The following is a 20554-nucleotide window of genomic DNA, read 5'->3' on the forward strand; positions in this document are numbered from 1 at the left end:
GCTCCGTACACAGCGAAGGGGTCGCATTCCTTGATCCCTTTGTTCACGGAATCACGGCAAACAATTCGAGCAATCGTTGAGCCATCCTACCCGTCTTAGCTTGATCATTCTACCCTTAGTCCGTCGGGTATCCAGGCAGCTGACCACCATTCACAAGTTTATAGTAACACTGATGTCGATCAGCGATTGGCTCCCTTGGAAAAAGAATATTCAAGCTTAATGCACCATCTGGGTTTACATCCATACACCTTAAATTCCTGCTGAAGATTGTCAAGGAGCCGTGGTCTGGGAGTCGTTGAATGAGCCGATAAGCTCTGTTGCCCTCCAAAAGTTTCGGTCCAGGCCAGGATGGGATGGCTTAGGTCAATGTGGATTGGCTAACTCGCTTGGCGGGAGGGACCAGGATTGGCCCCACGGACGGGGAAGGTTGGAATTACAGCTTAAATCGGGTAGGTGCATTGGCTCTTGGCTTACATGGAAATCCACACCTTCTTCTCAAACCATGTCTTCAACTTTCTTTTTGATGGGTGCATATAGTTTTAATTCCATTTGTACTACCGATAAGGCCTTGTTGGTGCAGGAACCTTGGGCAAGCGCAGGGAACTTTCGAATCGCGCGATCGTTCCTCCGCTCATACTTCGCTTTTGACATTACGACGATAAGCATCAGAAACATGCTGTCTCTTGAGCCTTGGCCCGTTTTTTGAAGCTTCCATTAACATCGATGTCATACTAGGCAGCTACCCATTGTACCATTGGTTTCGAGTCCCATATCGCCTTCCTACTATTCCTCGATCCAGGTAGGTACCATGCCGGATCGTCCGTGGCAGTGTCGAGCCTCAAAAGATATAAAGATGGGACTTTGCGACCAAATATTTTAGAATCATCATCCCTGGTGGCCATCCTCAGCTGTTACTACAACTCACTCGATCACTTCACACTCCCTTCATAGCCACGTTTTCATATATACCTCTAATAAATTTCAACTATCGTAAAAATGAAGGTTTCGACGTTGATCCTACCAGCTTTGGCGTCCGCCGCACTTGTGGCTGCTGCACCAGCAGGCGCTCCACTCGTTGAGTCGAATAAGCTTCGAAGAGTTCTTTTACGGTCGGAGTTGAAGGCTCGAGCCCAAGAGCTTCAGGCCATTGCCACTGCTAATAATGGAACCCGTGCTTGGGGTACACCTGGTAAGATCTGGATTCCAAACGGTGCTGCTTTCCGTAGGGAAATTGCATACTAACCTGGAATTGATAGGTCACTGGGACACACTAACCTGGATCGAGTCGCATGTGGATAAGAACTACTACAAGGTTGAGAGACAATACTGTACGTTGCACCTGTACTACTTGATAGGCGAAGAGTTTGCTAACAGTACTTGTCTCGGTTTCACATAGTCAACATCACCAGGCAAATCTTTGACGACGTTTCCGTCAAAGTTGAGGGTGTTCCATTCTCCGGCGTTAATGGAATGACTGGTAGCCCCAATGGAACCGTCTCTGCCGATATCCTTGCTATCCCCAACTTCGGATGTGTCGCAGTAAGTTTTAGAAATATGGATCCCGAGCTGGGTTGGCTATATGGTGTAGTATGAGGATACTAACAATGAGATCCCTAGTCCGACTACCCTGCCTCCGTTGCTGGAAAGATTGCTCTTGTCCACCGTGGAAGCTGCAACTTCGGCTTGAAGAACGCCCTCGCTGAAACAGCTGGTGCAGCTGGTCTCGTCGTTTGGAACAACGACCCAACCTCTCTCCAGCCCACCTTGGGAGCTCCAGCAGATTACAACGTTACCAAGTTCATTGTGTCCGCTTTCATTACACAAGCTGATGGACAAGCCCTTGTTACCAAGCTTGGAACTGGCACCCTCCCAGCAACTGTTGCAAACGTCTTCCATGAGGAAATCGGCCTAACTGCAAACATCCTCGCTACCACAAAGGGTGGTGATCAGAACAAGATCATTAGCGTCGGTGCCCATACCGACTCCGTCAAGGCTGGACCTGGTATCAACGATAACGGGTCCGGTACCATTGCTCAGATTGAGGTTGCTAAGGCTCTCACCAAGTTCTCTGTAAACAACGCCATTCAATTCTCTTGGTGGTCTGCTGAAGAAGATGGTCTTCTTGGATCCAGGTATTACACTTCCCACCTCCCAGAGGAAGAGGCAGCCAAGGTCGTCATGAATCTTAACTTCGACATGTTGGCTTCCCCCAACTACCTCTACGCTATCTACGACGGAGATGCTTCCGCTTTCCCATCCCCTTACGCTACCAATGGCTCCGCCTTGATTGAGAAGACTTTCATCGATTTCTTCGTCGAAGATGGCAAGAAATCTGTTCCCACTGCCTTCGACGGTCGATCTGACTACCAAGGCTTCCTTCAAATCGGTGTCCCCGCTGGTGGTGTCTTCATGGGTGCCGAAGGAATCAAGACTGCCGAAGAAGCTACCTTGTTCGGTGGTGAGGCTGGCAAGCCATACGATGCATGCTACCATCAGGCATGCGATGATGTCAACAACCTTGACTACGGTGCATTCATCACCGGCACTAAGAGTATGGCTGACGCCGTCGCTAAGTACGGACGAAGCATCGCCGGCTTCCCATTCCCAAGAGCTGCTGCTAAGCTCCTCCCACGTGGATCTTTGGCTGAGGCTATGGTCCCCAACCCTAGCCTTACCAAGCATGCCAGACATGGTGGTTGCGGTAAGGCTTTGGAGGCTTAAGCAGTTGAACGAGTGATGAGGAGTTGTTGTTTTGTGTGAAAATATACCCTATAGTCTTTTTCTGTTGGTAGTTGGGTCACATTTGTATATAGATTCCCCCTGGTTGTTCTCATTCGCGGTGGCATTGAGGTACACCGTGTAGTTATACCGTACGATAATTGAGATTTAATTGTATACTATTATTAGTATAGTTACCATATATTCCTGTGACTAAATGTCTATAATAGGGATTCGTTACTTACATTAGACCAGTGACCACTCGGCACTATACTTATAGATGCCTTTCTGAATATGTATGTAAATGGCGTGAATGCAGTACGACATCGGGGAAGTCGTATTAGCCGTATATCTTTATCCTTGCGATCGGATGGATATATTGATCCTTCTGCATCTAGAATCCTGGAGACGAAAACTCCATCCGCGACACGCCGTAAAAGTCACAGTCTAGAAACCTTATATCGCCTTAGGTATACTTGGAAGTCTTTTAGCGATAGGTCGGCCGGTTAATTTGAGTTGCTTATATGTTTAAATGCATGCTAAACCGTCTCGCTTCGGTATGTCTGAGTCCGATGCATCGATGACGGTATAAGGGATACCTTCTCAGCTGGCCGGGACGATGACTTCCATATTGGTAGGCATCGAGAAAAAAGTCGGTTTCAGGGACGAACATCCATACATCTAAGGAAAGAATCGCCCGGCTTTGACTATGGGGTCGGAAGCTGAATCCGTGGTTTGGATGCTTCTGGCTGAATTCTAGTGTCCTGCCCCAGCCAGGCCTGTTAGATTTGGTTCTATTCAGTTCCCACCTCGCCTCGCTTGCGCTTGCTCAGCGAATATTTCATCTCATATCATCATCGTCCGTGTTTGAATTACATTTACCCCTCTGTCGAAAAGCACACAAACTTTCTCCTAGGTCGGACTTCTCATATCTTAAAAAATGATATTTTAAAAGACATACATCGTAATTATTGTCAAGCGCTGTTCTCCTGGAGAAACAATCTGTGGTATTTTGCGAAATCAACACATTTTGCATCAACAGTTCGTCGCTGATTTTCCACCAATCGGGACAGCGTACCGAAGCACACGTGGATACAAACGGCCAAACTTCCACTTTTTAATTTGGAGAAATTGGCATAATGCTTATTCAGTGCTATTGAAAAGAAAATATATTCAGGCTAATAGATAATACATCTTAGCCGAAAAATTCTCCGTGTTTAGGGCAAAATATTGGTGTGTGGTTGCAGTTCGCCTCGGGGAGAGGTTGTTTGTGTGGCAGGTACCATGGTTCCTCGGGTCTAGCTCCCGCCGCAACCGTAGAATAGCGATTATGAAACGCTGGTCTACTGAACATCAATTTTAACATCAATAAAGAAAGAAAGGATACAAGGATGTTTTTCCTGTCAGTACCTTGGTACGCAGGAATCTTGCTTGCGGGGAAATAGCCGGGTTGTAGGTCGTCCCATGTGTGGAATCCATGGTACCAAAGCGGCCTCGATGATTCCGATGGTACCGTGGTTCCTCTGCTTGGATGGTAGCTAGGCAAGGCGTATTTGTTCGATATGTTAGGAATGACTTCTAGGGCAGCTTTAGGTTAATGTTTAATTGGGGGGGATCTGGCAACCAAACGAGACCAGGAGGGATGGGGTCTGTAAACTTATAAAAGGAGTTGAGGCCGGTTTATATAAGTCTTGGAGTAATCAAGCCTTTCGAGATTCATTTGGAACCGTCTTATCAAGATAACAAATCCCACCCGTTAGCTTATTCTCCAAGTTATTCCGCTCGAATCAAAACTATGAAGCAAGTCATTGCCGCCGCTTTTATGGCCTTCGGCCTCGCCAAGGCCCAATCAGGAGCCTGGGGACAATGTAAATACACTTGCAATAAACACTTGTTTCCTTGATTGTCTAGACTAATGTGATCAACTCCCTACAGGTGGTGGTCAAGGCTGGACGGGCCCGACGACCTGTGTATCGGGATACGTTTGCACTTATAGCAACGACTGGTACTCCCAGTGCCTTCCCGGCGGCAGCGGCGGCACCACTGCACGAACTACTACTACCACTACGCGAGCTGCTACTACTACTAAAACGACAACTACGGCCGGTGGTGTCCAAACCAGTGCCGACTTCTGCGGCCAATGGGACTCTAAGGATACTGGCACCTATATCATCTATAACAATCTTTGGGGATCTGGATCTGCTAGCTCGGGTTCTCAGTGTACCGGGTTGGACTATGCTAGCGGAAACACTGTTAGATGGCATACTAGCTGGACTTGGCAAGGTGGTCAATAGTAAGCTTTTGTCCTAATTTATATATGAAAGTAAGACGAATGCTGATAACCGATTGATCTAGTAACGTCAAGAGCTACGCCAATGCCAATCTCAAATTCACACCCAAGAAACTCAGCGCCCTTACTAGCATCCCAACCACCTTGAAATACACCTACGCTAATACCGCCGGCATGGTCGCCAACGTCGCTTACGATCTCTTCACAGCTTCTACATCTGGTAGCAACACCCCAGAATACGAAATCATGGTTTGGGTTGGTGCATACGGCGGTGCTGGACCGATTTCGAGCACTGGTAATACTATCGCTACACCAACTATCGACGGCATCTCGTGGAAGTTATATAAGGGACCAAACGGACAAATGACTGTCTTCAGCTTCGTGGCTAGCAACGCCCCGGTCACTAGCTGGAGTGGAGATTTGAATAACTTTGTGAAGTATTTGACTAGCAGTCAAGGATTGCCAAGCGGGCAATATTTGAATAGTAAGTTGGAATGATATAATCTATGATTCTTAAGCTTCTTGGGTCAATTGGGATAGGGCGCTAACAAAGTGTAATTATAGCTGTGCAAACTGGAACTGAGCCGTTCGTTAACAACGCTGGTGTCACTGCTAAGTTCACAGTTACTGACTATTCCGTTGCTGTCAACTAAAGTTTCATTTGGTATACGCAGATGTAAAAAAATGAGAAGCTAGAGCTGGACATATGCACAAAGGATTAATATAGAACTACAGGTTCGATTAAAAGTGTATATTGGTGGGAATTATCGATCGATATCTGTACATAGATAAGAATTTTAAGCCCGGCTTCTCTGCGCATGCATGCGGAGGGTAGCTTGTGCAGTTATATTTAAATAAGAAAACAAATCGAAAGAGCATCAGGTACTAAATATACATATACTTTTAGGTCCAGGTACGAAACAACTAAATATGTATATAATAACACGAAATAATTTTTTTAAAGAGCTATCTGGTATATCTCGTTTAATTCCTGCTATCGTTAGAGTAACTTTTTTCCATGATTGTGGTATTGAAGCACTTGAAGCACCCGAGGACCATGTTAATGTTAGCCCGCCCTGAAAAAGCAATAAACCATTGTAAGGTATATAGGTATTAATATCGAGTTTACCTCGTCGCCGGACTATACTAGTCTCCTTAACTAGCTATGACATCGAATATGGCCATGGCTACTATGCACCAGCCCCTTGAATAGTCTCGTATCGCCCCTTGAGCCCGCTTGAATATATTGTACCCCATAAGTTACCGCCATAAAAATCCTTTTCTCTTTAGGACCATGGGCTGCAAGCTTTTTTTCTTTGTTCCAACAAGCTCAGCTCAGTTCCGCGGGATGGTGATGCAACACTAAAACGTGTTGGTGGGTTCTCTTTGTTCACATGTGCATATATTTGGTCCCGCCCTGATTCAATGGCGACCCGACCAGGCCAGTACGCAGTGAAGGCTAACCAACTTTTCTTTGATCGGTTATCTGTTACACGTCTGTGTAAAAATGCTTCGTGTTCTATCGTGTTTCCTTTCTCTCTTCTTTCCTTGCGGTGGAGACGACGTGTCGAATTAATATTTCTGTTTTGATTTATTCGGGTTGGACTGGAACCTTCCTCGGACAAAGAACTTTCGACGGTATACGAGCCGGCCGGCTTCCCTCAAACTCTCCCGCATTCTCCTTGTACTATCATTTCCCCGTCATGGCCTCATTTTAGCTGCATCATCTATCTCTATGATTAAAACAGCTAGTTTCAAAGAATCGCCCTTCTTTTCTATATATTGTCTGCTATCTACCCAGGCACACTTAGAATTTGCTACCTGATCAAGATATCGTATACTAGAATTGCGACACCATCGTATAGAACCCCCTTTAACTTCGACATCTAGTAAGCCACTACATTAGGCCGATCTTTAAGTTTGTACCCTATAAGGGTGAGAGAATATCCATTATGGCGAGCGGGCGGGCGATCGATCCGAATCTGATACCCGTCGGCGACCTGTACGAATACAACGGCCCATTTCCTTGCTTCCCAAATGCTCCCTACAGCCGTCGAAGAAATGCCGGAATCCCGCTTGATGTTCCCTTCCACCCAGAGTTCCTAGAGAGCCCGGAAGCATCAGAGGACTTACATCGAATGCTCAGCTCTACAGCCGCCCCTTCGGGTGCCATATCCAGCAGATCGTTTATCCAACCAGCGACTCCAGACCAAATCTCCGACGTTGAAGATTGGTTCCTCCCTATAAATGGACAAGAAGATAATCTTGCTGGAATTGGTGGGAACTGGGATTATGTGAAGTGGAATGCGATGGTGGTAGCCTGTTTCATGAAGCAAATACAACTTGGACCGAATTTAAGAAAGTTGATAAGAGTTCACCCGCCAATTCAACTATATTACGAACATGACGACATAACAATCACAAAGGCGGGAATCATGGGGAAAAAAGAATTCGTGAAAGCATACGGTAGAAAGGATGTGAACAGTGCTAGGCACAGGGAGACAAAGCCGGGTGTCCATCCTAACAAGATCACTCCAACTGTTCCTGAGGGTACCACTCATCCTATCGACACGGCGACGCGCGCTGATGTTGAGGATTCGCCGGAGCCAGATGGTAAAAAAGGCGAAGGTAAAAAAGGCGAAGGAAAAGGCGAAGGTGGCGTCGACAGCAGCGAAGACAGCGGCGGCAACGAAGAATACAGCTCTGAAGATAGCAGCGATGAAGACACTCCAGACTGGTTGAAACTCCATCCTGCACCCAGAGGAACAAGAGCAGTCAAACACCCGCTCTCCGGTTTGTACGGTGATGGCCCATTCTTATCCCTCGATAGTGGTGGTAACTGGGTAGCACCTGGTCCTGCTCCAACAAGGGACCTCATGACGCTTGTGGACCCCGATGATCCGTTATCCAGCATCTTAAGCAAAGCTGCGCAAGAACTTGTCAACGAAGCTAAAGATGGAAAAAAAGTTAAGAAAAAGAAGAAGCCTAAGGAAACCAAAGTAAAACCGTCTGGCGAAGGCGACCTTAGAGCAACTCGAAAACGAAAGCCGATATCGTTTCTGTCAAAAGCTAGACATAGCGCGAGGAGAAAGACTTTGTCGGATAGTGCTGTTCTCCACAGAGTCGGGGCTAAATTTGGGGTAAGCGGGCTTCGAATGGCTAGAAGCCGCGATGAAACCGACATCGTGAATATCGTCGATACCACGGCACCTACTTCACCACCAAATGATACAACAAAGGCCCCTTCTGATACTCTGATTCCTTGGGAAATATATCATTCGAATATAGGCGGGAAGGGCCCAGATTTCCGTCGTAGAATATGGCCATCGTTGAAAAGAGACCTCGGGAGAAAGAGATGGCATCTTATGCCGGTAGCGTGTGATGTCAATGGAGAGCTGCGATGGTGGCTTATGGTCATCGATATGCAGGTTCAGCGACGCTGGAATACCGACGGTGGTAAGCCTAAGGCCGATGGAGCGGATACAGACACCACCAAAGGTGCAACTAAATTCAAAGACAAAACTACGGACACCACTAAAGATAAAACTAAAGATGGAACGGATTCAGCCGCCCCAGAGCGTTGCATATGGGTATTTAATCCTTGTAGTGCACCATCCACTCCTGACGGAACAGTATTCGAACGATTTCTCTCAGAGGTCCCTCGCTATATATACTCCTTGGCGAGCAACGAGCTCTCCCAGCTCGATCATCATGTCACCCCTGTGGTCTTCCCTCGAAGCAGTGATGACGCCGGAATGACCAACCTCCAAGATGGTACCCTTTCTGCTCACGAATACGACCATCCAGGGCGGTTTAAACGCTTCGGGTTCAAGGTAACGATCAATGGGAACAGATTCAACTGGATGAATCGTAACCCTCAGACAGGCATTGAAGTCATCCACGCCATGGGCCGTGTGCTACGCATGATGGAGTTGGAAGATGCACGTCTTGTGGCTATGTGGAGACTTATGGAGGAGGATACCGATAATCTTCGGTGTAATGTGCCCACAGCTACTGTTCCAACCACTGCATTGTCATTACGGGACCTGGATTTCCTCCAGGAATCCAATGAACAGATATCAGTCCAAAATCGTGTGAGAAATGAAACAATGGTTGAGATCCAAAGATTTATGGACTGGACCCAACTAGTAAGTCGAAAGAGCTACTGTATAATGTCTAAATTACGATATAAATGCTAACAGTAATCGGAACAGAGAGGATACCCCTTCCATGAAGATACCCCGGATACAATACCCGAGGAGGGTTACCGCATCCTCAATATTCTTCATAAAAACCACGCGGATGTTTGGCGACAACTCTCTCAATGGTTTGACCAAGGGAGCCATGCGGTTGTTGTAGGTATCAATTTAAACGAATACAGTAGCAAGCCGAATATCGTGTCGTTCCCATTGGCACTGGGTACAATGGCGGTTCTACATGGGTAATAAATTGCATAATCTGTGAATGCTACGCAGACTCCGAATACTTTGCTAACAATCTGGGTAGAAAGAGAGGGAGACATCCAGCTGATGATCCTCAAACTGATTGGTGGGTACCGGATGGGACCGCCACTGACGGGGATACCACTGGAGTCGATATACTCGCTACAATGCCAGACGACGATCCAGGAAAGGCAAACCCAGGGTATAAATATCACCGATTTGCTTATTTAAAGGAAGGTTAGTCAGCCAGCTAGCAATCACACCTGTTCCGAATTTCTGGAAACGAAGTACAGTTTTCTGATATTGCTTACTCTACCTAGACTATATAAATGGCACTGGATCTATTCCCGTTGGAGGAGGACCTAGAAAACCTACAGACATCATTGAAAACCAATACCCGCAGTCGATGATATCTATTATTATAGATACTATTGGTCGCGGAGTAATTCATGTCGGAAATCGGCCGAATGATACTTGGAAAGTAAATGGTGTCGAGCTTCAACAGAGTGAAGTAATAACACGATTTAGCCATGTCACACACCTCTATAGTGGGTCTATGCATTGGCTCTTCCTTCGACGGTTTGCTACCTCCAAGTCGGAGAATATTAAAATGCAAACGACTGTGAAATGCGATATTTCAAACCGCAGACGGACACAAAAGAGGTCGGCAGGAGAAATTTTGGATGAATATTCAACGGATGACCCTATCTGGCTGTATCCTCGTCACACATTCCCAGACGAACAGTATAAAAAATATATATTTAATTTGGGGAGAGATACGCCGCATCTACACCACCACCATCGCCCCAAATCTATTGGAAGCCAAGAAGAATATCTTCTCTGGGAGTCCTACAACAACAGTAGCAATACTATACTCTGTCAAAACCCTGCCTGCCTACAACACTCCCACCACGCGGGCGATAAAGCAATTGCAGTACCCAATGATACTGGAAGACCGTGTTTCAACAATACATGCGTCGCAGACAAGTACGAAACATATTACTATGGGTCCACAACATGCAATAACATCCACGGAAATCGATGCTTACCGAACATCGATGGGGCATTCGGGCCACACATTCCCGGAATCCCGGGCCATATGTTCATCGATAACGGAGTACTATTATTCCAACCCGAAATGCTTCTTTCATCAGCTGAACAGAATATAAATACTCAGGGAGTCATGCCACGGGCCACAAAACCTTCAGAGGAAGAGGATGGTGAAGAAGAAGAAGAAGAAGATCTGAACGCTCTTCCACTCCCACCGCTGTGTTGGAACAGAATCGTTTTCACGCCGGTCGCACGCTTCCCAAGTACAACAACAGTTCGCGAATTCCTTTCGAAGAGCTACAATTATGAGCCCATGATGCTTGCTGAAGGCGAACATGGCGGAGTGGCATACGACATGACCATGTACGAACGACTCAACTACTATCGAATCCTGATGTGGAACCAAATACAACCCAGTTTTCAAAAGGGTTGGTGGCGAGAACAAGATCTAATGAAGCGAGAGCACGGATCCTTTACGAGATATGATGTTAACAATTGGGCTGAGACAATTTTTAGGATTGGGTACCAGCCTGATGTCCAATCTGCGTTGGCGTCGGGAACAGCCGGTGCCGAGGAAGGGACTACTTTGGTGGATGGAAATACTATTGTGGGCACAGGTGACCCATTTGCTTGGGATCTAGCTCATGGAAGGTTACCAGGCCACACACTTCCTTGGGATATAGATGCTAAAGAAGGGGAAGAGGAAGAGCAGAGAGCCGGGTATGCGAGTGCTGCGCATATGCTGGGGGCTTATGTGATACCAGAACCCAATGGTGAAGACAAAGGGACCAGAAGCACTGGACGGCAACCAGTGGATGGAGAAGGTCACGCGAACATCGTCCAGTTCTTGAAAAGTATTTCTCGCCGGAAGCCGTTTGATACCCTTGAGGACTTTCCCGAAGTATTCTCGGAAGATGACGGTGACGACGGAAGTAGTGCAGGAAAGAGATCTACTAACACCGAGAAGGGCTCGGACCGAGGAAAAAGAGGCCTAAATAGAACGTCAGATTCCAGGCCTAAAGCAAGGGAAGAGGAGCCCCCAAGTAGAGGGCGAGAGCCTGGATCCTTTCGAACCGACACGGCCCTTAGGTGTATTCCCACAGGCAAAGACAAATTCACTTTCTCCAAACCCAACCGAGCACCCCCTCCCCAATCTCGAAAACCGAAAACAAGCGGGCCCAAAGCCGTATACGATATGGATGGCAACGTGGTCATGATCGAACAAACTGACACTCTTCTGCCCAAAATTCGCTACTATCAGCATGGGAGATCTACCATCGAAGAGCGTTATATTGAAATTAAGAGGAAGGGTATAGAGAGGCCGATCATCTTGCCAGTTAAGAGGGTTCGGGTTGAGCAAGATGATGGACAAGAGCAAGATTCTGTTGACGAGCACGTAGAGAAAAAAAGGGAAATTGCTGATAAGGATATAGTTGATAATCACTATGTTAGTGCCGACGAAACCGAAGAGTGTCTGGAGCAGAAAGTTTTAGAGACTGAATCCAGCTTATATCCATCTGAGAAGGCACACAGCATGGCAGAGACAAACCCCACCCGAATTAGTCCAGCCACAGTGTCCGATGGGAATGCACACAATATTACATCCAAAAAGTCAGTACGATCAATAACGACCACAAGCAACGAGTATCAGAGTGTATCAAAAAGAAAGAGGAACAATGGTGAGGGGGCCATTGGTGAACTGGCCCCAACACAGAAACGGAAGAAAGGTCCTATGTCCAGAGATATGGAACAGAACTTAGACCAAGGTGATATATTGAACGAGGGTAGAGACGCTGAGCGTAGAGCAGCAAAGAAAAGCGAAGGTGGTCACGGGATTAGCCACGACGACGACGACGATGACGATGAGGAGGAGGAGGAGGAGGAGGAGGAGGAGGAGGAGGAGGAGGAGGAGGAGGAGGAGGAGGAGGAGAAAGAGATCAAAAGGAAACTAGAGAAAAGAAAAGGAAAGCTGCCGAGAATGCTGAGAGAAATGCAATAGCGGAATACAAACCACTAAAGGTGTGCGACATATGTCGCGTCGGCATTTGAAATTTCAAAACTGGGGGACAAAAGGAAGCATACTGAGGATAGAGTAGAGTATATTCTGGAAACGCAGAAATGTAGTTTAATCTGAGAATGAATTTTATTGTCTTCATAAAATCAACCTCCTATCTGGGTGCAATCCGCCAACGTGTTTACCGCATGACTTACTTCTCATGCAAGTCTACCAGTAGTATATTATGCAGTCCAAGTCCTGGTGTGGCGGCTGAACAATTTTAGACCAACTTGGCTGCTCGCTACGCGGTTTCGTATTTCATATGAACAATCGCGCCATCTTGAAGGAAGAGCTGCGATTCGCTTATGCATTGTTAGATGTGACCACCACCCTCACATCGAATCGATCGATCGGGCACATGAAGCTAGTTCTTGAACTTATAAATTGAAAACACGGTTTAAACTTTAAATCAACGTCGGTCTCTGGGATTAGTCCTCCTAGTAAGGGGCTTAATTTCTTTTTTAGATCTCAAATGCATATTATATGGCGAACAAGCGAGGATCATACTTGATTATCATCAGCGAGCTCGAGCACGTCAGCATTAATTACATCCGCGGTCTACTAGGCTATATATTAGAAGTTGCTACAACATAAGTGATTGAGTGTTCCCGGCTTTCCGACGAGATTAACCGTTCCTAAATATTCTATATACAAAAATATGCGAGCTATGAGCTAGCCTATGTGGTTATCTAGAATAACTAACAAAGGGGACGCCGTATTCGAGGTCGAGACGACAGCACGAGGACAACTCCAGCACAACTCCAGCACAAAAATACAACAATCAACACATAATGGTCATCATAACTTTTGATGGTTCATTTGGAAGCGAGCTCGGGGTTAGTATAATGTTCCTAGCAAAGACAATAATCGGCCTATCGGCACATTTGGGATCCTCAAAAAATAAATCAGATTTGTAGATATAAGCTTCTATCCTAAGGAGCCGGTTTTAATACGCGAGAAGAAGCGAGCTGACATGTTCAAGGTTCACACTAGTTTAGCCGGCGCCGAGGCGGGTCATGCTAGGGTGTGGATCCGTCGTGTATATGAAATTCCGCTGGCATGGGATTCAATAATCGGGGATCAAATGCATGTTCCCTCTATTATATGTTCATGCCCCTTGTAAAGGTTGTTTTTCTATGGGGCATCGGAATCGTGGTACGATGTTCCACCATACTGCATTACCATCCTCGGCTAACAAGGTCCAAGGCTGAACCAACTTTGTACTACACTGAGTATTAAAAGCTCTGTTCGTGATTAAAGGTGAGTCTATAAAGTCCTCACAGCGCCGCACCTCTCTCTTCCCCGCCCATTTTATCCATAGCACTAATCTCATAGTTATCATACGAAGGTGACCGTTAGAGCCCCTTTCCTATCCACCAAATCCCTTAGCCTCGAATCCCAATCTTCACCCACCGCCTCTACAGAGTTCTTGTACGCTAAGCTCAAGAACGTCAGAGAAATGATGTCACGTGCGGCACTATTCTTCGTCTTGCAGGCAGCAGCGACTGTAGTTGCTCAAGTAGTTCCTGGGGTTTGGCAGCAAGTAAGTGTGCCTAATTATCTTTGTAAGCATGCTGTCATAAGGCCATATTAAAATCTAACGAACTATATGACTCTATAGTGTGACGGTATTGGTTGGAGACCAGAATTGAAAGGTCTATGTCAAGACGGGCTTTTTTGCACCACATACAATTCTTACTACGCACAGTGTATTCCCGGGCCAACTCCCACGACACGGTCACCAACTCCGGAGACTACTTCACCGACGACTTCATACAGAACATCTATTAATCATACTTGCTCTCAGCTTAGCACATGCACTACTTATCCATGTGAGATCACAAAAATGGCAACCCATCTCGCAAGTGAAAACCCACGGCTAATATGACAATTCAATCTTGTCAATAGGGTGCTGTGGGGCTACGAAAACTGATTGCAGGACATACTGCCTTGGACAAACTGCTCCAACTATTCAAAGGACAACTGTGACTTGCTCCTGCCCCCCCAAGACGTCTACTAGTCTTCTAGTTGTTCCGCCGATGCCGACGGCGGTGAGGGAGATCAAGAGGCAAGAATATGTTACCACTTGTCCAATGGAGACTTATTATACGACATATGCACGTACGTAAAAAAATTATAAACAATTTTGCAAAGAATTTGAGTTGCTAACGAATATGGATAGTATGCTGCGGGGCGTCCGGAACTGCAACGGGAAGCGTTTGCAGGGGTTCTCGCCACACTACAATCGACCACCCAATCCCTCGATGCGTGATCTGCACAAACACTACGACTTGTCCGATGGAAACTTATTATACTACATACCCACGTAAGCACTTTTACGGTTTTTTTTTTTTTTTTTTTTTTCAAATAGTGTTGGCTCACAATAGCGGGGAAACAATAGTGTGCTGCGGGGCATCTGGAACTGCAACTGGTAGCGTGTGTAGTGGATCCCGTCATACCCCTATCCCGCACCCTGTTGTTAGATGCGCGAGCTGTACTACGGGATATCCTCCAGTTGCTACTGCGATAGTTACGAGGATTGACGTCGTCAGGGTGGATTAAGTTGGAATGTCAGCTTTCACAAATCAATCCCGAAGACATTTATAGCTATAGGCTTACGATGTTGACAAGGGCAAGGACTCATGATCAACAGATAGGTCTATCCCATTTTAAAGCAGTAAACCAAGGCAGCAGATCTAAGGAATGTAAATAAGAATAAATATTCATAAGGATAGTTACTGATAAAGATGACGATGGAAATGAAAACTATAATACAAATCTGAATAGTAAAGGATAAATGAAAAGCTAAAAGTCCTGTGCCATACCGCAGCATCCATGCACGATCAGGCCAAACAACATAAATTATAAATCAGGCAAAAAACTTTTCTCGGTCAAAATTGTGCCCGCATCAGGTTGAAACATAATTGCGACCTGTCATATTGCGGAAAATATTTTTCAGCATTCTTCTCTTTTCTTCGACCCGGGAAGGAACATCGGATGTCAGCGGCTGCATCTCGCTCTTCAGCCTCGCTATCGGCTGGATATTACCGATCATTTCTCCGCCATACACATAGGTCTGTTCCACGAAATGTACGAATTTTTCAACATCTCCCATACTGCTCATGGCTCCGAGACTGATTCTAACGATACCTGTTGGCTTGCCCCCTGGGCCCATGAGATCATTTTTGTCACCGCAAGTCATTCCAGCATCAAAGTTCTTTTTCATTCCCACAGAATCCCACTGCAGAAAACTCGCAACTCCACCAGGATTGCATACACCGCCAGATCGAATGTGAATGTTGTTTTTAATTGCAGCCTCCTCAACCTTTGATTTTCCAACCCATGAGCCATCTGGTTGACGGATGTTAAATGCCACCGTAGGTCCTTGTGTTGTCGAATCGTTGTATGAGGCTCTCTCATCCTTGTAAATTTCACAAACTGGTGCCCCATTGGAATATCGTAGATTTAGTAGCCTTTCATATGCAACCTTGGCAAGGCCGGATGCATGTGCTGAAACTTGTTTCGGGGTCCCATAAAGTTCTGCGTAGACATCAATGGCATGGCCCAGGGCTACAATATTATGGAATGGAAGGGTGCCGTCTTCCAAGGATTCGTGCACCTCTTGTCTCTTTGAGTGCCAAGCTGTATCGATTGACAGGACCATTTTTACGGTACCGCCACCAAAATACTTTCGCTTCGTAAGGATGTCCGCGGAAGACTTCCTAACAATTAAGGCGCCTAAGTCCGGGAAGCCGAAGATTTTGTAGAAGCTCATGCAGGTAAAGTCGGGTGCGTCTTGGAAATTTGACAAGTCCAGGGATCCGGTGGTCAAATAAGCGGCAGCATCGAGGAGTGTGTATGTATTCGGCTTATTTTTTCGGACTTGACCACACCACTTGAGGGGCGACCGGCGACCGTTCATATTACTCTGGGCAGGGTAGGCAAATAACTTCATGGTCGAGTCTTCTTCTGCTGTCGAGGTTGATGCAATCCAATCCTCGACTTGATCATCAGTTGCAAAACAGCGGGATGCCTTCGAATGCTCTCTAACTCCAACAAGACTAGTATGAGAGTCTCGATGGTACCCATACCAATAACCATCCTCTATATCTCTAAATGCGTCCATAACCATCTTAATGCCCGCGGTCGCATTTGCGACGAAGACGAGGTCGAAATGCTCTGGTGAAGCGTTGAAAAACTTGAGGACACGAGAGCGAACAGTTTCGACTCTATCCGATGAAAGCATGGATGAAGGTGAGGCAGAATGAGGATTGCCAAAGAGATTTGAGCTTAGGTCTTGAGCGAATTTGTGCATTAGGGTGGTCGGGTACAGTGTACAGCCCGCATGGTCGAGGTATGTGACGCCTGCGTTTTATTGGATTTTAGTTGTTGCATTTAGACATTGTAGATATACATACTCAAGTGTATATTTACGAGGACGCGAAAACTTTAGGATGTCGGGGTAGGAAAGCTACGTCTTATATGGCCATAGATATTCTAGACACACAATTCTAACGGATCCACAATTGCATACGGAAATCCGAAGTGCGAATAGAACCTTTGGCGTTTTGAGAGGGGGCAGTACTGAGGTAGGGGCAGTAAGCTTACCATTAAGGTACCCATATTCTCGTTGTCGAATCTCCTCAATTTTAGATGAATACGATCGCATGTTGGTTGATAAATTGCGCGTATGATATTTAAATATCCGGCTAAAGAATTACAGAAACAAAGGCCACAGCTAGCTATGTGTAACTGGTCGCGGTCTGAACTCTTTGGATATGGTTTGGAGTGCAGGTTGAAGTGCAAGTAACGGAGAATTTTGCAAATTGCAGATTTGAGAGTATCCGGAAAACGTGGACTCGTTGCAGAGACAAGGGCTAACTGATAAAAGGAACAAAGATATCCTTGTCCAGAAACAAAGGCTATAATAGAATGATGTATTTGCCGACAGATCGCTGTGCTGAGGTGTACCGTGTCTTTGGGTGGTGTGTGGTATTTTATTGCTGACAGGCGCAATTCAAGCTTAAACTTCAACTGCCGTGGCCAATTTGGTGGTGAGATGTATTACAAGCATCCACGACTGGTGGAACCGAAAGAGTTTATATAATCCACATTTGTGTTCGCAAACGCGGAAGACGGATCCAACAAGATCGAGGTCCAGAGTGGTGAACAGCGCCTCAGAAACGGTTCTTCCTGGAATTACGAACGGGCGGGCGTTCCGTGTCGACGCCCTTTGACCCCCTGTTCCAAGGCCAAGCAATCAGCGCCAATTCTATGCATTACGCTGTCAATCTTCATAATAATTACAAGTATCAGAAAGCCTATCTTTTCGCCATATTCCAGCTCTCGCACGGACGGGAGAGAACCGTTGGTTGGCTGTCGTGAGTATATCTGGCACACTGCCTTCGGGTATGGGTCCGGATTGAGATCGTGGAGTTGGACCCTCCCCGAAGCTAAGCTGTTAGAGCTGAATACACAACATTCGGCAGCCATCCTCGTGCATGATGGCTCTCCGACAAGGTACACAACGACTCTTAAGCAGAGGCCATTGGACCTGTCGTAACCAAATTCCACTGGAATGCAAACCGTTAACCCAAAACTCTAATATAATCTATAATACGAGACACAAAATGTGATATTTTGTGGATAGTAAATAATCCCTATGACCCGAGAATTGGATTCAGCTGCCCGATCAGCCAAGCCCGGTGTGCTAGCGACCAGCTACAACCCAGCTGCTGAAAACGTGGGTTGTACATGACCACCAAAGAAAGCAAATTACAGAGGCTGAATTTCGAGTTCTCCCGGCTCACAATGCGAGGGAATTGATTAAGCTACATACGATAACAGACCATTACGTGAGCGAATTGAATCCATTCGCGTGTGATTCAGGTCTGTAGCAGCCTGAGAGGAAACTTCAAGGGCCTGATATTGAGTATTTCCCACAAAAATCCTTGATATCTCTGACAACCGAGAAAGTTAAAATGGCAGTATCATTAACTTAATAAGCTCATGACGATTCAATGATTTTATATCCTGTTATGTGTAATATTTGACTGTTCTGGGGTCAGGCTTTGATCCAGACCGAAATGGATTGAAAAGCACATTCCACGCCTATTCAACCAATCCCTATCGACGCCGTTTGCTAGGTATGTGCCAAGCTTGCAAGCTTTCTTGGCTTAAACTCCCAGGGTTGGACAGTTGAGAGCCGACAGCCTCGCTTTCTGTTATATTCTGTTGGTATTCAGACGTCGTAAGCTATCCTATCGAAACGCTCGGAATTCCTTACGTGGCAGAACTTTCAACAAGTCACAGAATATCACCAATGTTACTAGGTACCGCAAGCTTCGACGACCGCGGGTTATGCCTCCTCATAACGCACTAATTAAAACTGGCGGCTTCTCCGACAGTTGGCTACACGGCCATCAAATTTGCAAAATGTGGGAAAGTATGGTCTTGGAAACAACACTAACCAGTGGTAGCATGCTGAGCCGTATGCGGTCTGTCGAACTCGCAACTTGCAACTTGTCGGAGTCGCAATCACAGCCTGACCTTATAGGGCTCAATCCCCGCGTGAATTTGTGGCATGGCCTGATGCTAGGATTAAATGACTGGCTGGAAATCGGGTTATAGTTAGTATACCGCCACTAAATTACTCCACCAGAATCGCTCGGGTTACTCAAGGTTGAGAGGGTTCAAGGGGCATGAAAGACGCAAATCTATCATGGGATCCACTAATGAAGCAACTTAATTGACATAACAACCGTCATTCGAGCTCTAAAATTGGACACCAATTTATAATTCTTTTCAGCCCCAACAGGCTTGGAATTAAAGGGCAACAAGAGTACACGACAGTGATCCACTTTAGCTCCATCGAGCCCGTCTATTCACCAAATACTAACCTCTTTGAAAAAACAACACCAACAGCTGAAACCATACTTTTGGTTCATGCCCCCCTTTCCATTCTCCTCCTGTCACTTCCTCAAAAAATCCCATCATACATGTATCAGAGTCGTCGGCTGCTGCCTTCGAGAGTTTTTCTATCCCGTTTTCTTGATAAAAGTGTAGTGGGGGGTATGGTCCATTTTCTGCTTGTAAAAGCCTTAGTATCCACATTCCCAGTATAGAGCGCATGCCAATCTTTCTCGTAACTAGGTACGAGTCATAATACTCGTCTCTATCTTCAGTGGGCAAGCGGTTCCAAAATATCCAGAAGCGGTCGACTAGTTCGTGCAATACGTCAACAGATTGTGACGCTTCATCGTAAAATCGAGGGCTAGTGCCTGTTCCGTTGATGGCCACGTCGATAGCGGGATCATGAGATCTCACCAGCCTTCGGAGAGTTGAACACCTGTCTCCCAATTGTTCCATCAAACCCACTAAGCTTCCACGTTCACCACTAGGGCCAAACTCGTGTGTGTAAAAGTAAGTCCTACGCATGTAGGCACATAGCTCCAGCACCCCGCTCTTTGTTTGCGTGGAATCTCTCCATAGACAGCTTATTGCGTATCCTGACAGGAATAGACGATTCACGTGTAATTCCTTTAGTCGTGCAAAGCGCAAGAGAGAGGCCTTGTGAGCAGCGAAGGCGGCGTAGAATGTTTTGCATGTTTTGGCGAGGGAAAAAAGTGTTTGAGAATCAGGAACGCTAAAGAGAAGGTAGAGTTTGATATCAAGGGGAAGCGCAAGGATTGAATAACCTGCGCGATTCATAGTTAGACCTGAATAGCACCGGTAGTCACTTTCACTAGCAGGATCGTGACACTACCTTTGCGCCGATGGAGAAGCCGCGAGAGTTCCCGCTTTGGTGCCGAAAGCCAGCTATAATATTTCTTCGCTTTCGTGGACATTCTTCCTGGAATTTCGGTACTGCGTTACTTAACTGGCTATACCATCAGGCTGGTAATTGATAATGATTTATTTCCATATCGGAGAAAATAGACTTTTCCCTTTAAGTCTAAGTCCCTAAGAGCTGCTTTTATAGACCGATGGCCATTTGCG

At 46.2% G+C, this 20554-nt stretch overlaps 5 protein-coding genes across 5 annotated transcripts; 4 read left to right on the top strand and 1 right to left on the bottom strand.

Annotated features, from left to right (window-relative positions):
• Nucleotides 1-996: 996 nt before the first annotated feature.
• AOL_s00110g315 (uncharacterized protein) lies at nt 997-2721 on the top strand (the record flags this gene model as incomplete). Its single annotated transcript, XM_011127005.1, has 4 exons — nt 997-1189; nt 1257-1328; nt 1397-1539; nt 1618-2721. 4 exons carry the CDS (start codon nt 997-999, stop codon nt 2719-2721), a joined length of 1512 nt encoding a protein of 503 aa, XP_011125307.1.
• A 1792-nt stretch (nt 2722-4513) lies between these two features.
• On the top strand, nt 4514-5661 carry AOL_s00110g316 (uncharacterized protein; the record flags this gene model as incomplete). The annotated part of the gene is made up of 4 exons (XM_011127006.1): nt 4514-4586; nt 4654-5011; nt 5074-5492; nt 5573-5661. The coding sequence occupies 4 exons, from the start codon at nt 4514-4516 to the stop codon at nt 5659-5661; spliced, it is 939 nt and encodes a 312-aa protein (XP_011125308.1).
• A 1299-nt stretch (nt 5662-6960) lies between these two features.
• On the top strand, nt 6961-12499 carry AOL_s00110g317 (uncharacterized protein; the record flags this gene model as incomplete). Its single annotated transcript, XM_011127007.1, has 4 exons — nt 6961-9156; nt 9223-9449; nt 9515-9687; nt 9771-12499. 4 exons carry the CDS (start codon nt 6961-6963, stop codon nt 12497-12499), a joined length of 5325 nt encoding a protein of 1774 aa, XP_011125309.1.
• A 1519-nt stretch (nt 12500-14018) lies between these two features.
• Nucleotides 14019-15118, top strand: AOL_s00110g318 (uncharacterized protein; the record flags this gene model as incomplete). The annotated part of the gene is made up of 5 exons (XM_011127008.1): nt 14019-14099; nt 14178-14388; nt 14465-14677; nt 14739-14882; nt 14958-15118. The coding sequence occupies 5 exons, from the start codon at nt 14019-14021 to the stop codon at nt 15116-15118; spliced, it is 810 nt and encodes a 269-aa protein (XP_011125310.1).
• Nucleotides 15119-15464: 346 nt separating this feature from the next.
• Nucleotides 15465-17225, bottom strand: AOL_s00110g319 (uncharacterized protein; the record flags this gene model as incomplete). Its single annotated transcript, XM_011127009.1, has 2 exons — nt 15465-16921; nt 17165-17225. The coding sequence occupies 2 exons, from the start codon at nt 17223-17225 to the stop codon at nt 15465-15467; spliced, it is 1518 nt and encodes a 505-aa protein (XP_011125311.1).
• Between the last annotated feature and the right edge of the window lie 3329 nt (nt 17226-20554).

This window comes from Orbilia oligospora (genome assembly GCF_000225545.1).
Source record: "Orbilia oligospora ATCC 24927 unplaced genomic scaffold scaffold00110, whole genome shotgun sequence".
Lineage (NCBI taxonomy): Eukaryota > Fungi > Ascomycota > Orbiliomycetes > Orbiliales > Orbiliaceae > Orbilia > Orbilia oligospora.